The 15,811-nt window shown below is 50.6% G+C and overlaps 2 protein-coding genes across 2 annotated transcripts in view; one reads left to right on the top strand and one right to left on the bottom strand.

The window, feature by feature from the left end:
- Window positions 1-632, bottom strand: part of LMF1 (lipase maturation factor 1) — a 206,399-nt gene extending 205,767 nt beyond the window's left edge. Inside the window, exon 1 of the mRNA XM_056338286.1 lies at window positions 445-632. Coding sequence (XP_056194261.1) covers window positions 445-622 — 178 coding nt within the window. The 5' untranslated portion in view covers window positions 623-632. The remainder of the gene's footprint in view (window positions 1-444) is intronic.
- A 7,730-nt stretch (window positions 633-8,362) lies between these two features.
- SOX8 (SRY-box transcription factor 8) lies at window positions 8,363-13,936 on the top strand. Its single transcript, XM_056338425.1, has 3 exons — window positions 8,363-9,103; window positions 10,412-10,650; window positions 11,570-13,936. Exons 1-3 carry the CDS (start codon window positions 8,661-8,663, stop codon window positions 12,304-12,306), a joined length of 1,419 nt encoding a protein of 472 aa, XP_056194400.1. The 5' UTR covers window positions 8,363-8,660; the 3' UTR covers window positions 12,307-13,936.
- The last annotated feature ends 1,875 nt before the right edge of the window (window positions 13,937-15,811 follow it).

The following is a 15,811-nucleotide window of genomic DNA, read 5'->3' as shown; positions in this document are numbered from 1 at the left end:
AAACACGTACCCCAACACCCAAGTTATGCGGCACTTTGGGAAAAGGTGCCAGGGCTCCTCCGCGCAACTGCTGCGCCCCTGCAGGATGGGGCCCGGCACCCTGCGGCCCACCAGCCCCCAAACACAAACCCACCGCCGAGCAGCTGAGGCGGCCACGGGCCCCCTGTCCCCCCACGGCGGGGCCTCGCACCACCGCCACGCACCCCCCCGGAGGGCGAGCGCCGGGGGTCCCCCCTTCCCCGCGGCAGGGGTCCCGCCTGGGGTCCTGAGGATGGGCAGCGTGAGGCCGTGAGGGATGGGGCAGCCCCTGGGCTTCTCAGGGCTCTGCGTGGGGACGAGCCCGGCGGCCCCTGATGGCCCCCAGCAGCCCGGGGCTCCGCCGGGCCGGGCCCCCCCGCTCCCCGGGCAGCGCAAAGAGGCGCGGGGCAGCGCCCGGAGACTCACAGTAAAGCAGGGCTATGGATCGCAGCAGCACGATGCGGGTCAGCCAGAAGGTACCCGGCGGCGGCGGCAGCCCGGCCCCGCTGCCCGCCGGCCTCGCCACAGCCCGCTCCGGGGTCTCGGGGGCGCCGCCGCCCGCCGCCGCCCGCCTCTGCCTCAGCGCCGCGCTGGGCGCCGCCATGTCGGGTCCCGCAGCGAGCATGCGTGCGGCCGGCCCGCCCCCCGCGGCTGCCCCGGCCCGGCCCGGCAGGGCGGGTGGGTGCCGGCCGCGCTGAGGGGCCAGCGGCGGCCGCCGGGGGGGCCGGGGCGCGCGGGCTGTGGAGGAATGGCGTTTGCAGGCCTCGGGCCTAACGTGCGACCCTTGAAAAACGGCGAGAAGAGGCGGAATTTAAATAAAAATCGATTAAAAAGCAAACGGAAGGAGTTGGCTGCGGAGCCCTGCGCCCCTCTCCCGCCCCAGGAGGGTTCCTGCGGCCTGGCTGCAGCCCCCACAGCACTCCATCCCTCAGGGAAAACTTTAGCTTAAATTCCTCAGACTCCCACCATTTGCTGCTTCTGGTGTTGCCATGATTTCTGCTTCACGCAGACTAGCCATCCCACGACTGGCTCCACATTGAGTCCATAAACACTGGTTTTTTGAAAAACCACCTCAATAAAGCGGGCTCGGCGGCCACCGAAGAGTTTAGACGTGCGCCGTATATCCTGCTTAAGTAAACAGCACCTTGCTAAAGCGTTCTGCGCTCTCTGAGAAAGTATCTGTTATCAGGTGTAACATTATTCAACGCTTTTATGACTGCAAAGCGCTCCCTTCTAAATGCCTCTTTTGTTTTCCAGTTTCCCATCACTGCTACTCGCATTGTTCTCCTTGGAAAAAAACCCTACATAATGGTGCATTATCTAGGGAAAGAAAAATAAGCTATTTGTTAAAAGCCTCTGGTATACTGCAGTTTCGCTATCCCTTCGAATTAGCCCCGAGGTTTGGCTAGATAAAGTTAAATAGATGTAAGCGAATGGTTTCTTTTGTGGGGTCTTTATGAAATTTTTATAGTCAATTCCACATGAAATGGAAATATCTGTAAAACAAACTGGATAGTTGAGGAAATTACTGAGGGAAAACGGAGGGGTTAGGCTGAAGAATTAGCAAACAAACAAAAAAAAAAGGAATAATTGGAGCTGGGAAGGGAACGCGGAACCGGGTTGGTTTTCGTCACTGAAGGTCGCTCTGAGATCTGCCCGACGCCCAGGCTGGGACGGTGGCAGAACCAACACCAAACTCAGCCGACCCGAGCTCGGCCGACGTCATGTGTTAGTAGCACCTTTCAACAATACGAGCTGCAAAGTTTTAAGTTAAATTAAAGCCATCAAATGACAGAAAAAATGCTGTTACTCTAAAGGACTGATCCAACTCCATAAAAGGCAATGGGAGCATTTCCTTCAGCTTTACTGGAAGATGGTTCAAGCTGTAAAGCAAAATGTGTGATAAAGCAGCAGATTAGAGCATCAAATGAGCTCCTCTCTGCTCTGAGTTCCTGCTGGGACACAGCTCTGTGTGGACTCATCTGTGGTGGGTTTTCTGCTCGCTTACCCATTTACTGTCAGCTTTTATTTTCATGTTGCAACTTTCCCTTGCATTCCTTCTTTTCAAAGCAAGGTATCAGAAACGAAAACAATGTAAAACCCAAGCAAGTAACGCAAACGAGGTATTTAAGAGCAAGGCTCTGAGCCTTCAAGTCTCAAAGGGAAAGCGATTCATAAATGTCAGGCCGGCAGGCAGGCGCTAAGGCATCATTGATGCTGATCTTCATTCAACAAAATGCGTGCCGCCACGTCCCCCCACCCGACCCTATTTCGCTGTGTTCCAAACAGCTGCAAAAGTGACAGAGAAACAAGCATTTACTGTCACAGCACCCAGCAGCTGTCCCCACCAGCACCTCAACCCTGCTGTCCCTGGCACCCTAAATTACTCTGTGTTCATTCAGGTCTAGTCTTTCGCCCCTCTGGCTGCCAGGAATTGCGTTTAAATAAAACAGAGAAAGTGAATGTGCACAGAAATAACTATTTTGTAAAGCAGCATTAACATTTGGGGACTCCTCTAAAGAAAACATACATTCAATTATGTGTAATGCAGTTACCCACAATCCCTCTGAGCATTCAGCTGCATTTGTTAGATGAGAGATGGGGATCTCTCAAAGAATCTGGGAGCCTCCTTCTACTAGTTAAGATTTTTCAGTGGTAATATTTTTTGCATTAAAATCCCTGATCTTTCCCTGTGGAAATCTGATCTTTAACTCCAGGGTTAGCAGGATTAAGGCTGAAAAAGATTTTCAGAGGAAGAATTACCTTTTTTTCTTCTGTTTTTACAGCATCTATAACGAGGGGGTACTGATTCAGACCAGGGATTCCTAAGCAGTACCACAGGACAAATAACTAATAATCACAGTAATCATAATTAATAAAATTGTGCTTCAATGTTATTCTGAAAAGATGCCGCCCAGCTTGTGCCATGCAGGAGGAAAGAAGAGATCTCTTGCTGGTGTCTAACCTGGCCTTTAAACATGTAGTGCATACACGTGTGTTGTTGATCCTGCAAAAGCAAATTTTGTTTTGTTGCTGGTATCTTAGAATATTTGAACAGAAGTAACAGACTGACATATCTTTTCCTTCCCACTGGGTCTGGTCTTTACACATGCATGTTTTCTGAAACCAAAAGAGAAGGCTGTCCCTTTTGGGTTTGTAATCGCTTTCACCTCCGGGTCCTTGGCTGCCAGCACCACAGCATGCAAATTCAGGCTGGGAAAGCTGCAAGATAAAAATGCAGAACAAGCCACTAGTTAAATTTTTCCACTGGGATATTAAAGAACTAATAATCATAAAAGCACTTTTTAGTAAGGGTGCTTTTATTTTAGCAGAAATTCCACACCAGGCCCAATGTAACATGTAAAGATTTTCATGAAGCCCTCACTGCCTTTGGCTCACATTTAAGTCAAAGCTTTCTGAAAATAAATATCCCTTTTCTCTGATATCTACTGCCATGATGATAAGAAAAATGCTTAGGAATCCCATGCACTCCTCTCCACTTGCATTTCAAGCAGGAGAGAGGTCAGTGGAGTCCTGCCCGGCGCAGGTGTGCGGAGTTTCTTGTATCAACGCCAGGTGAATGTTCATGTGTTGGAAAAGAGCTGCTGGGGCAGATAGAATCACAGAATTGTTTAGGTTGGAAAAAGACCTTTAAGATCGAGCCCACCCTTTAACCCAGCACTGCTAAGCCCACCACTAAACTGCATCCCTAAGCACCACATCTATGTGTCTTTTAAACACCCCCAGGGATGGTGACTCAACCCCTTCCCTGGGATGTCCTCTATGGTCCGCTCTGCTGCTGCCAAACTATTCCTGTCCAGAAAAAGCAGGAATGCTGGAGCTAAGCACTCCATTAACAGAGTAAAAACTAGTATTAACCTAATATTTAAGCCTCTGTCTTTCCCTCCTGTTCTCAGCAGACTGCAGCAGCTGTGCAAGGGGTGCAAGTTTACATCCACTCATGGCAGTGGGAGCCTCAAGTCCCCAGCTCTTCACAGTCCATGGAAAGACCTCTAATGATGGGCTTTGGATGAGGCAGCGAAATAAAAAGTTGTTCTTGCTGTGGTGGGTGCACACAGTGATTTCATGACAGCACACAGTAATTTTTCACTCCTGCTGTGCAGGTGAAAACAAGAATTTTGAATGCAGTGGAGGGAGCTGTGGAAGTGCCAAGGACTAAATACCCCAAGTGTTAATTAAAATTTGCAGAAAGGTTCTGTCCCTTTTCCTCCTGAATTGTTCAGAGCAGTGAGGCTTGCTTCATGGTACAGAAGACAGATTTTGGACCTGAACTGGCCTGCAAGCAGCTGAGCCATATAAATTTAGCCTTAAAACTAAGCACCAGTTGTGTGCTGGAGCCTTCACAAACACACAATGTAGGACTGGACCCATCACTACAGTTCTCCTTGAGAGCAAAGCTTTTCACTCTGCTGCTGCTATTTTAATTGAAATTAGTTGAAATTTACCACATTTTTTTTCTTTTATTTTTTTTCTCCTTTTCAGATATCAGAGCTTTCCTGAAAAGGATTGAATGTTGTTTCACAGCAAGCTCTGAGCTGCCACTGAACTGCTGTATCCTCTGGGCAGAGCATTAATCCTGCAGATGTCAGAGGCTTATTTTAACACAACACATAGGTTACTCTTATCTGATCAGGGACTGTTTTTTCTTCCCCCGTAAGGCTCTTTCTATTTGCTCTTTGAAATTCCCATGTAAAATCCACTCGCAGTTCAAAGGTAGCCAGTTTTTGAAAAATGGTGACTTTACCACTTGATCAGATTAAGCGATAGAGCCCACCTTTGGGCTGGGCCTCCTCCCAGCCGGGGAAGGAGCGCAGTACATGTGCATAATGCAGAGCATATCCCATCACATGCAGTGATTCCCACATGCTCTGAAAGTGCCTTCCCAGTCTTCAACTGAAGATGAAATTTCTCCTTACCGGTATTAGTGGGGCTCTGACACCAGTATGCATGCTTACAGTTATTCCTGCTAAATAAATAGGTACAGCAGAGAAGAACCGGGATGAGAGGCCAAGCCACCTCCATCCTCTGGGGATTCTGAGCGTTCCCAGGTGATGATGTGATGGAACCAAGCATGCAGACCTTGTATTTAGTGCCTGATCCCCAGAGACGCTGGTGTTAGCTGGCCAGGAACTTTATTAGAGACCTTGTCAGACTTTAAAGAAAATGAAGCAATATTACCAATATTGACAGGCAGCTGGTGGACCTCTGCTGTGCCCACTCTCTGCCAGAAACCACCAGCTCTGTTCCACCAAACCCTCTCTAAACGTACCCTGCTTGGGTGCACTCTTTAAGGTTCCATTGGGCAACAGGAATCTCTGTTCTTCCCTCCCAGATACGCACTTTTTTCCGGGAATTTCCAATGTCAGGGCCTGCCCTGCAGCAGGCTGGGTCAAGGCAGAGAAGCATTAGGCCAGGTCTTGATGATTCATCACGTGGGACCACCACAAGACTTGCCCTGCAGCTCCATCATTTGCTCATCTCTGCACGTCAGTGGTACTTTGCTATACAAAATTTGAATATGAGACCCCATAAGACAAATGACACCACTTGAACTTCCTTGTTGTCCCAGTGTAATCTCATTCCATTTCATGGATGACTGAACATCTCAGGAAACTGGAGCTACTGAAGTTTCCTGGGTGCTCCAGCTCCCTCCTCTCCCTGTGTCATCTCAGCTCGGGTCGGTCCGTGAGGCTGGGCAATGCTTTCCCTCTACCAGCTCGGCTGAGAACTGACACTCAAAGACATGAAATGGTTTGTGCAAGATCACAAAACCACAAGTGCAGCAGGACGTATACCCTGCTCTGGTTCCAGGCACTCCTCCTTCCCCATGCGCATCTCTGGAGCAAGAGGAAGCAACTATGGAAAGTTGTTCTCCTTTCACCTGCATTGGACAAAAAGGAATTGAAGTGTGGGCTGGGAAATGCAATTCCCTGCCTCAGGCAGGGCTGGGGAGCCCTGAAAGGCAGTAGCATGCAAGGGGGAAGAAAACCAGCGCGTGATTCCTGCTGTCCTTGGGGGCTTATTTTGCAGAAACTTGACTTGTAGTTGAAGGCAGGATCAGAAAACCGGGGCTTTTGTTTTCATTCCTCCCTCCATGGGCTTGCCCTACAAATCCCTTCCCAGCCTCAGTCATGCAATGAGGTTCAAACCTTCCAAGGAAGGTACTCCGCAGGAGAGGCTGTCTTTGAAAAGATGGACTAAAAATATTGATTATTGCTTTGACTCAGCCACCTCTAAAACAGATGAAATACTGAAATTCTGCAAGTCTGGTAAATTGTAAGCTAAACTTATTAAAGAGCTATGAGAACACAAAGAGACAGACATTACAGAAATGTATGAAAATTGTGTCACATGAGAGAGGAAAAAAAGTTTTGCCAAGTGTCCAAGGGGGTCTGAAGCCCAGGGCAACAGAAACCCTTCTACAATCTCATTAAGCTTTAGATTGGGCCCTGGAAAAAAAAAGTTCAGTTGTTTCTTGCTTGCAAGTTCAACACATACAGTATGCCCTGAGCTTCAAAGACAATATATTTTTTTAAAGACACTTTGTAAAATTGTCTTTTAAAAACGTTGTCCAAAGGTAACTCACTTTGTGACTCTGCAAACTGAAAGCTGAAATCTTGAGAAATTACTAATAAGGAGAGAATTTTTAAAGAAAATAAGATCCTGCTTGGCACTTTAACAGAATATATTCTTTTTCATATAGAAGGCAGACAGGTATTCATGCACATTTAAACAGCATTACATTTAAATTCAAAGTGTACGCTTTATTTCAAGGTGATTATACATTGCAGTAATTAAACAAAATGCTCTCAAAACCACCCCGTTCCTGTTACTTTTTAAATGCTGGAATACTTGAAGCACTCACACAATTTCTGTTTTCACCCCCTGTAAATCTTGTACTTGACCCTCTTTTCCCGAGGGGGTAGCAGGGCTGAGGGGGGAAGCAGTGGATAAAGCTGGAATTTGGGGAGTTACTTTTTTTTTTTTTTTTCCCCAGTCGCAATTAGAAGGCTGGATTCCGCAGATAATTAGAATCAAATGCTCCAAATAAACGCTGCAAAACCAGGGCTCGAGGGCTCGCTTGGAGAGGGGCAGCTCTCTGGGTCGAGCAGGGAGAGCTTTTAAGAAGGGTGTTTTTGTTGCTGAGGGGCCCGGGGCGCTCGGCCGGCACCGGGGGTTTCCCGCAGCCGGGGTTAATGGGGGAGATTCTGGGGGTAACCCCCTCCAGCCCCCCACCCCAAAGGCTCACCCCGAGGTGCCGCATCCTCCTCCGGGCGCTGCGGAGCCGCCGGCGCCGGGCGGGACGTGGCCGGGGCAGCCCCGGCTCTGCCCTCCCGGGGAGGGGCCCGGGGCCCGACGGCCGTGAGAAGGTGCGGGGAGAGGCGAGGGGCTCGTTTCGGTTCTTCCCAGCAATTCGCCGCTTTCCGCCTTTATTTGCCCGTTGAAGAAAGCGGGGAAAAGCGATGCGCTCGGGGGTGCGGGGAGCGCACGGCGGTCCGGGGCTCGGCTACCGGAGGGCTGCACCGGCACACGGGCAGCTCCGGCCCCGCTCGCAACCGGGACGCACCGGTGCTTCTTGCCACGCACCGACCACCCCAGGAACCCCCCTCGGTAAATGGGGCTTACAACGGAAACAGCTGTCCCCGGGGCACGGACGGCTCGGTGCATCCCGCCGCATCGGAGCCCTAGGAGACGGCTGCTGCCGCCGCCCCGTCCCGGCGCCGCTCCGCGCTGCTTTAACGCGCCGCGGGGCTGGGAACCGGGCTGGGCATCCCACCGCCGAGCGCCGGGCCGTCCCGCGGGGCTGGGAACCGGGGCTGGGCATCCCACCGCCGAGCGCCGGGCCGTCCCGCGGGGCTGGGAACCGGGGCTGGGCATCCCACCGCCGAGCGCCGGGCCGTCCCGCGGGGCTGGGAACCGGGGCTGGGCATCCCACCGCCGAGCGCCGGGCCGTCCCGCACCGGCTCCCCTCCCGCTAAGATGGGGGGCTCTCTCCGCACACCAGGGGTACAGAACACCGTCGGGAGTGAGAGGAGTGTCCCCATCAGTAGGTGAAACCCCCAGGCAATTCACAGCGGTAAAGGCGAGCGAGGAGCCCGCAGCCACCAGCCCCGGTCCGCAGCAGCCCGCGGGGCAGCGGGACCTCCCGGCAGCAGCGGGTCCGGCCGGCGGAGCGCAGCGGCGACGGGCGGGCAGTGGGACACCCCGCCCCTTATGTAAATGAGATTCCCGCTCCGCCAATGGGGAGCGGCACCGGAGGAGGAGCCGCCTGCCCTCTCCTTAAAGTAACTTGTTGCCAGGGGCCGGGGTTCGCACTGGACGAGGAGCGCGGCGCGGGCCGGGCGCGGAGCGGGGCGCCGCACGGCAGCAGGACTGGTTTTGGGTGGCTTTTAATTTTTTTCTGTTATTGTTGGGGTTTTTTTCGCCTGATTTTTTTGCGCGTTTGTGTCTTTTATTTTTATTCTTCTAGATTATTTTTTTTTATTATTTTTTTTCTCGTTATTCGGGCGCCCGCGGAGGGGGTGCGTGGCCGCCGCCGCTCCGCCCGGGCACCTCCTCGCCCTCGGGACGGCTCTGCCCCTCGCCCCCTTTCCCCCCAGCCGCCTCTCCCGTGGCCACCAATGCTCAACATGACCGAGGAGCACGACAAAGCGCTGGAGGCTCCGTGCAGCCCCGCGGGCACCACCAGCTCCATGTCCCACGTGGACTCGGACTCGGACTCGCCGCTGTCCCCCGCCGGCTCCGAGGGTCTGGGCTGCGCCCCCGCGCCCGCCCCGCGCCCCCCCGGCGCCGCCGCGCTGGGTGCCAAGGTGGACGCGGCCGAGGTGGACGAGCGCTTCCCCGCCTGCATCCGCGACGCCGTCTCGCAGGTGCTGAAGGGCTACGACTGGAGCCTGGTGCCCATGCCCGTCCGCGGCAACGGATCGCTGAAGGCCAAGCCGCACGTCAAGCGGCCCATGAACGCCTTCATGGTGTGGGCGCAGGCCGCCCGCAGGAAGCTGGCCGACCAGTACCCGCATCTGCACAACGCCGAGCTCAGCAAGACCCTGGGCAAGCTCTGGCGGTGAGTCCACGGGCCGCGCATCCCCCGCGCCGCGCCGGGCTGGGGGCGTGGGGGCGCGCACGGACCCCCCATCCCCGGGGGGCGACCGGTGCTTTGCCTTGCGCTGCGCTCCCCCCTCCTATCGCTGCTTGAAATCTCTCCTTTTCATTTTTTTTTTTTAAAGGTTATTTATTTTTTCGGCCGCCTGTGCCTACGGGGGATTCTTGCAGCATTTGAAGCCGAAGTGCAGAAATCCCCCGGAGTGTGTCAGCATGCTGCAAAGGACATGCTGGTGTCTGCTCTGAAAAGAAAAATAAAGAAATTCCCCACACAGGGGCCTGGGCACCCACGGGTGCAGCCGATGGGTCCTGTCCCAGCGCTCCCTTGCGCGTGGGTTTTCCCTGCTCCATCACCCAGATGTGCTGCCTGGGCCCTTTCCTCTCCCGGCCAGGGCTTCCCATGTCCCCAGGAGACTCAGACTTTTTAAAATCGCTTCTTTTACAATGGGTTTTTCTAAAAGTTTCTTTTTTTTTCCTTGGCTGGCTGGCTTGTCTCTTAACAAGCTACAAAACCAAACAAGCCAATCCTTAGCAGTTATTTCCATCTGCTTTCTAATTTGCCTTCTTATCTGTGTGCTTGCATGCTGAGTGCTGCCCACCGATGCAAACTTTCTTTTTTCTGGGCGACATCTGAGTGCGCTCTGCTTTCCAAGGCTCTGGGACAAGCCACCTTTTACCGTGTGGGATATTTGGTCGTGTCTGGCTGTACCAAACTTGCATCTTTCCTGCCTGCTTGGGCCAGTGATGCTCCTGCTGCGGTTTGAGGCTCTCCAAGAGTTTGCAAAGAGAGGTCTGGTCGGGGGAGAGTTTTGAGAGAAATAATCCCATTGCTGTTGCCTTTGTGGTTTCTTTGTAAGCCCTAAACAAAGCTGGAAATGAGCAGCGTTGTTTGTCGCGGTGAGGGGGTGGCATTTGTAGGACAAATGTAGGAATAATATTTGGCAAAGGCATTTAAAATGGGGCAGGGGGATTTTGTTTTGCCCAGTTATTGTTATCTGTAGTGGTTGGGGTTTTTTTGCACCTCTGTAGTTGGTATTTTAATACATTTTCACAACATAGTTTAGCTTCCCCCCCCCCCCCCCCCCCCCCCCCCCCCAGCAAATTTGTTCTGTAATTAATTTGCTCAAATCAGTGTATGGGAAATGGGGATGTGTGGCTCTGAAAATAGGCTGAAAACTTCTAAGGAAAAGATAGTAATTTTGGATACTTTTTCTCTCTTTTTTTTTTTTTTTTTTTTTTTTTTTTTCATAATAAATCCATCCCAAACCAGTCTGTTAAGTGAAAATGAGAAACGTCCCTTTGTGGAAGAAGCTGAGCGGCTCAGGGTCCAGCACAAAAAGGATCACCCGGATTATAAATACCAGCCACGGAGGAGGAAAAGTGTAAAAGCTGGGCAGAGTGACTCCGACTCTGGAGCTGAACTCAGCCACCATGCAGGCACACAGATCTACAAGGCGGACAGTGGGCTGGGCGGCATGGCCGATTCCCACCATCACAGTGATCACACAGGTAAAGGGCCCCTGCGGGCAAAAAAAACCGGGTCCTGGGTGCGTTGGTTTGGGACATGAGCCTGCTGGCGGGCACGGGCTCGTTTGCCGCTGGGATGAGTATCAGTGGGATTGGGACTATCCGAAAGCAGGAGTCATTGCCCAAGAGCTGTGGTTTTGCACCAGGTTGTGAACGTGGCCATGGTTTTCTTTAGTAAAGGCTTATAGAGCCGACTGTGTGATAGGAAATCCCCAAAGCACAGGGATCCCAGCTGGCCCGGGAGTGGGGAGATTTAATTGTGAGCTAACAAGGGTTAATAATCTGTTGGCCACACGAAGGATGCCTGGGGGAGCGGGTCCTGGAGATGCAGCTTCCCCCCCGAAGCTCCCCACTTCTCGGCTGCGCTGTGAATTGGCACAGGGCGCGTGTTGACAGATTCCAGGAGGATTGCGAACGTCCTGCAGCTTCAGACGCGTCTGTGCTCTCGCCCAGCCTGGCTGGGGATCCCAGCCCGCTCTGCCGGGACAGCTTCTCTGCCTCCGGGAGAGCCGAGCGGGCTCCAGGCTTCCCAGTGGGGAGAGGCTGAGTGGGTCCCTCCGAACCCACCCCTGGTTCTGCTTCCCAGGCAAGGGGGAGTTTGTGCAGCTGGGGGTGTCCTGTCGTGGCCCAGGGCAATTCTGATGGGCGCTGTGCGCTTCCTTGCTTCTCCTCCCCCCTGCGAGCTGTCACCCATGCCGGTGGTTACCCCAGCCAAGGACATGGTCCCTGGCATGGTCGCAGGGGGACATCAGCCACCTCCAACACGGGGCCATAGATTAAAATCCCCCTTCCCCTCTTGCAATAAGAGGAGGGAGAAAAGTATATTCCCTTAGTTGTCCTTGAAGGAGTTGGGTGTTTTGTGGCTGTTCTTGTTAAAGCCTTGCTGTCCCTTCATCCCCAGGGCAGACCCATGGGCCACCCACCCCACCCACCACCCCCAAAACTGACCTCCACCATGGCAGCAAGCAGGAGCTGAAGCACGAGGGCCGCCGCCTCGTGGAGAGCGGCCGCCAGAACATCGACTTCAGCAACGTGGACATCTCGGAGCTGAGCAGCGAGGTCATCAACAACATGGAGACCTTCGACGTACACGAGTTCGACCAGTACCTGCCGCTCAATGGCCATGCTGCCATGCCGGCCGACCATGGCCCCAGTGCTGCCGCCGGCTCCTATGGCGCGTCCTACTCCCACTCGGCCACAGGCACTGGTGGGACCAACCAGGTCTGGACTCACAAAAGCCCGGCCTCGGCGTCACCATCGTCCGCTGATTCGGGCCAGCAGAGGCCCCACATCAAAACGGAGCAGCTGAGCCCCAGCCACTACAGCGACCAGTCCCACGGCTCCCCTGCGCACTCAGACTACGGCTCCTACAGTGCCCAGGCTTGTGCCACCACCGCCTCCACCGCTACGGCCGCCGCCTCCTTCTCCAGCTCCCAATGCGACTACACGGACCTCCAGAGCTCCAACTACTACAACCCCTACCCTGGCTACCCCTCCAGCATTTACCAGTATCCCTATTTCCACTCCTCCCGCCGTCCCTATGCGACGCCCATCCTCAACGGCTTGTCCATCCCGCCGGCCCACAGCCCCACCGCTAACTGGGACCAGCCGGTCTATACAACCCTGACAAGGCCTTAAAGGATGCATGGAGCCCCCGAGGGCTTCCCCAACATATGCACTAATGAAGGAATGAAGACGAAGAGCGTGGAGTGCCGCGATAGTTTCCGAAGTGCCTCCTGAGCCACTGGGAACTCTGCTCGTTGCGACTGGATGTCCCCTTGCTTCAAAACTCTCCAAAAGGACAGAGCTCTATTTTTCTTTAATTAATACAATTTAAAAAAAAAAATTAAAAAATAATTAAAAAATAAAACAGACGAAAAAAAACCCACCCACAAACAAAAAAACAAAGGACCGGCGATTCCTTTTGAATAAATGAAGGACAAAACCATTTGACTCCTCTGTGAGGACTGAACTGAACTTACTCGTCGTGGAAGTTGACAAGTGCAAAAGCGGAGCAGGGGGGTGGGACGGGGGGGGAGAAGAAAATAAAGCTGTTTGAGACTTTAAGGGTCTATTGCAATGTGAGGAACGGACCAACCTTGAGGGCAAGAACTCACTCGGACCAACACGGATGAAACCAGAAAACACGGCTATTCCGTGTAACAATCTTGTGGGAACAAACGAGTCTGGTGGGACCAACCAATTAAATGTCTGAAGTGTTTGTTTTTTTAGTCAAGAGTTCTTCTAAGCAAGGTTTGGCTGTAATTAACATTTTTGGTTTTGTTTTTTTTTTTTAAGCTTAAAGTGTTTTTGGTTTTTTTTTTTTAAATCTGTTAAATATGTATTTATGTTCTGTATTATTTTGTCTTTTAATTAATGAAGTAATTTTGTGCAAAAAGTAGAATTTTAAAAGATTTTTAAAGATGGGGGAGGGAGCATAAAAATAGTGGAGATGATACAATAAAATGGTGTTACGAGTCTATAGATTTTTGTTGGTTTTTGGGTTTTTTTCATTTTGAGCCGCTGCAGCAGTCGTGTTTGAGAGAGGGACTGAACAAATCTGCCCATCGCAGACCTGGTCACCAACAGGAAACTCAAACGGGAATGTGAAATAACAAGTGGGGGGGGAAAGTTGCTAATTAAATTGGGAGGCTAAAATGATTGCAAAAAGGAGCAGGCATTTTTTTCTGGCTGCCTGCTTTTGGGCGTTAAAATTGGGTTTAAGGCATTGCAGAGTCTTTGTACACTTTCAGAACCAGGACTACTTTATAGGAAGATGTAATTTAATGAGAAATTATCAACTTCTGCTTTAATTTTGGCTTCTAGGGACCAGATATCATCCATCAAGCTGTGAAACTAAAACCTTCTCCACTTAAAAAATTTTTAGGTACTTAGTTTTAGACTAATATTTCATTGATATATTTCTACTTCTTCCATTGTATGCTGAGCATATAATAACCATCTATTTTATCGTAACTTGTGCCTTTAAAAACTTTGTAAATCTAAAATCACATTTCAGAGGTTATCATCTTTTTACCTTTTCTACGTTTCCTACTCTTTTTCTAAAAAATATTTTTTGCATATTTCCTTTTGGGGACGTGGGGGTGGGGGAAAATACAGAAAACTCATTTTTATGCAATCTATTTTTCTGTATAAAGTTTGAAAGACTTTGGCTGTTACTTATCTGTTCTCTTCACTAGCTTCTGACTAAGCAATGCTAACTTTTGTACAGATCAATTTGATAAAATTAAAAATTGCTTTTTATCAAGTACGTGTTATGTTTTCTTTTTGTTTGAGCCTATTTCTGTGATGAAAATTAATGTGGAGAACAGCTTTGAAGGAGACAGGCTATTCAGAATAAAATATTTTGACCAAGGTTTTTTGTTCTCCTAATGTCTTGGGTTTTGGTTGTTTTGGGTTTTTTTTTGTTTCTGGTGTGGTTTGTTTTTTTTTCCCCCTTGCTCCCTTTCCTGGTACTTAAATGGTGTCTTATTGTGAGATTTAAAAAAAAATTCTTTTTTTACTTCAAGAAGTGTATTTCCATGCCTGTAATCCCAAGCATTTCACAGGATTTCATTGAGACTGCTCACATGAGTAAGGGTTTGCAAGGTCAGACTGCGTGGTTTTAGACAGAGTTCATTTTATTCTGTACAGCACGTAGGAATTTTACAGTAGCAAATTCTGTTTTCTGGTTGGTGAACCCTTGTAAATACCTCTTAATTATGATAGCAACAAAATTATATGTTGCATGGAGTGGTCTTTTTTTTTTTTTAAATACAGTCATTATAATAGTTATATTTGTGTTGTTTTTTGTTTTGTTTTGTTTTTTTTTCTTATATAAACTGAGTTGCAGTTTGGTCTCACCAGTTCAGATGAACTGGTGCAAGATTTTCAGACTGGACCCTAACTGGAAGGAAAGGGTTTGGATTAGGGCAGTTCAGCCGCCCTGGCTTGAGGAACGCGCTCAGGACTTGCTTGCAGGGCAGCGCTGTGGAAAATGTTTTAACACGAGGAAAATAAATGTGATGACAATTAATGAAGCTCAAGAACATTAACAAAGTCTGAAGAACAGAGTCCCAAAGCAAATTTGCTGTTTGCAGTATCTGCCAAGAGCTATCTTGCCAGAGCGTCTGTAACTGGACACCATTTTCTCTGCGCTCATTTACAAAACTGCTGGCAAAATGACTTTATTACACTCCGCGCCAAAGCTGCAGAATAACTTTCAGAGGAGACTTGCTTTCCCCTTTCCTCCTTCCTCCAGTGACAATGCAAATTTCAAGCCTTAATCCTAATTCGTCCTTGAAAAATAGATGTGTTTTGGCTTTGCCTCTTCTGCATGTTGAGGTAGGGTTTCCTCTCCAAAGGCACACGCTTTGGGGGAAAAAAGGGGAAAAAAGGTGAGGTGGGACGTGAGTGCTTCACTTTGCTTTCTTGGTGTTTAATATCAAAGCTTACAGTGCCTTCACTGATCCCTGGATTAATCTTTGAAACATCTGTATGCAATGATATTGTAAATCACCCAAAATAGCAAAACTAAAAATCACAGCAAAGCATCTCTGGCTCATGGGAGCGTGTGATGGGATCTGTGCACCCGGCAGGATGGGTTCCAGTCACAGGCTTGGGGAACATCACCAAGCTCTTCCCTCTCTCCTCCCTCCTCTCCCAGTGTACCGCGCCAGCTGTGGCTCCCTGCCGCAGGGTGACATCCTGTGGGTGCACTGTCCCTGGCAGGACCAGGAGCTGGGGGTGTCTGTGTGGAGATGTCTCTCCTTGCGTGGGGGCTGTGGGAGCCCTGGGTGGCCGGGGGTCCCCACACCCGCCTGGCAACTGCACCAAGGAAACGGGCAGCCAAAATATGTAGATTTTAAACCTGTTCTTTTTTGGCTGTACTTACGTTTGCTTTTTATAAGCTTTGCAAAATCAAGGTAGCTTTTACTAATGTTTGCAGAAACAACGTGCTGTAGATCTATTGCATTCAGTAGGTGCGAGCCATGATGTGAGCCTCAGAGACCCCTCCGCAGCGCCTGGAAGCAGCTCCCCTTGCAACAGCTAATGCTGAATGGTGACATTCAGCCTGGGGTTTTTATTGCTCTCAGAGCTGGGGATGCTTGCTGCATGTTTGCTGTGGAGTAAAATTCAAAGT

Source organism: Falco biarmicus, chromosome 4 (assembly GCF_023638135.1).
Source record: "Falco biarmicus isolate bFalBia1 chromosome 4, bFalBia1.pri, whole genome shotgun sequence".
NCBI lineage: Eukaryota > Metazoa > Chordata > Aves > Falconiformes > Falconidae > Falco > Falco biarmicus.
The sequence above is the reverse complement of the archived record's forward strand: the minus strand, read 5'-3'. Positions and strand labels throughout refer to the sequence as shown.

Coding starts and splice junctions, on each gene's coding strand:
- SOX8 (XM_056338425.1), top strand. CDS start 8,661: ATGCTCAACATGACCGAGGAGCACGACAAAGCGCTGGAGGCTCCGTGC. Junction 9,104..10,411: donor ACCCTGGGCAAGCTCTGGCG/GTGAGTCCACGG, acceptor ATCCCAAACCAG/TCTGTTAAGTGAAAATGAGA. Junction 10,651..11,569: donor CCATCACAGTGATCACACAG/GTAAAGGGCCCC, acceptor CTTCATCCCCAG/GGCAGACCCATGGGCCACCC.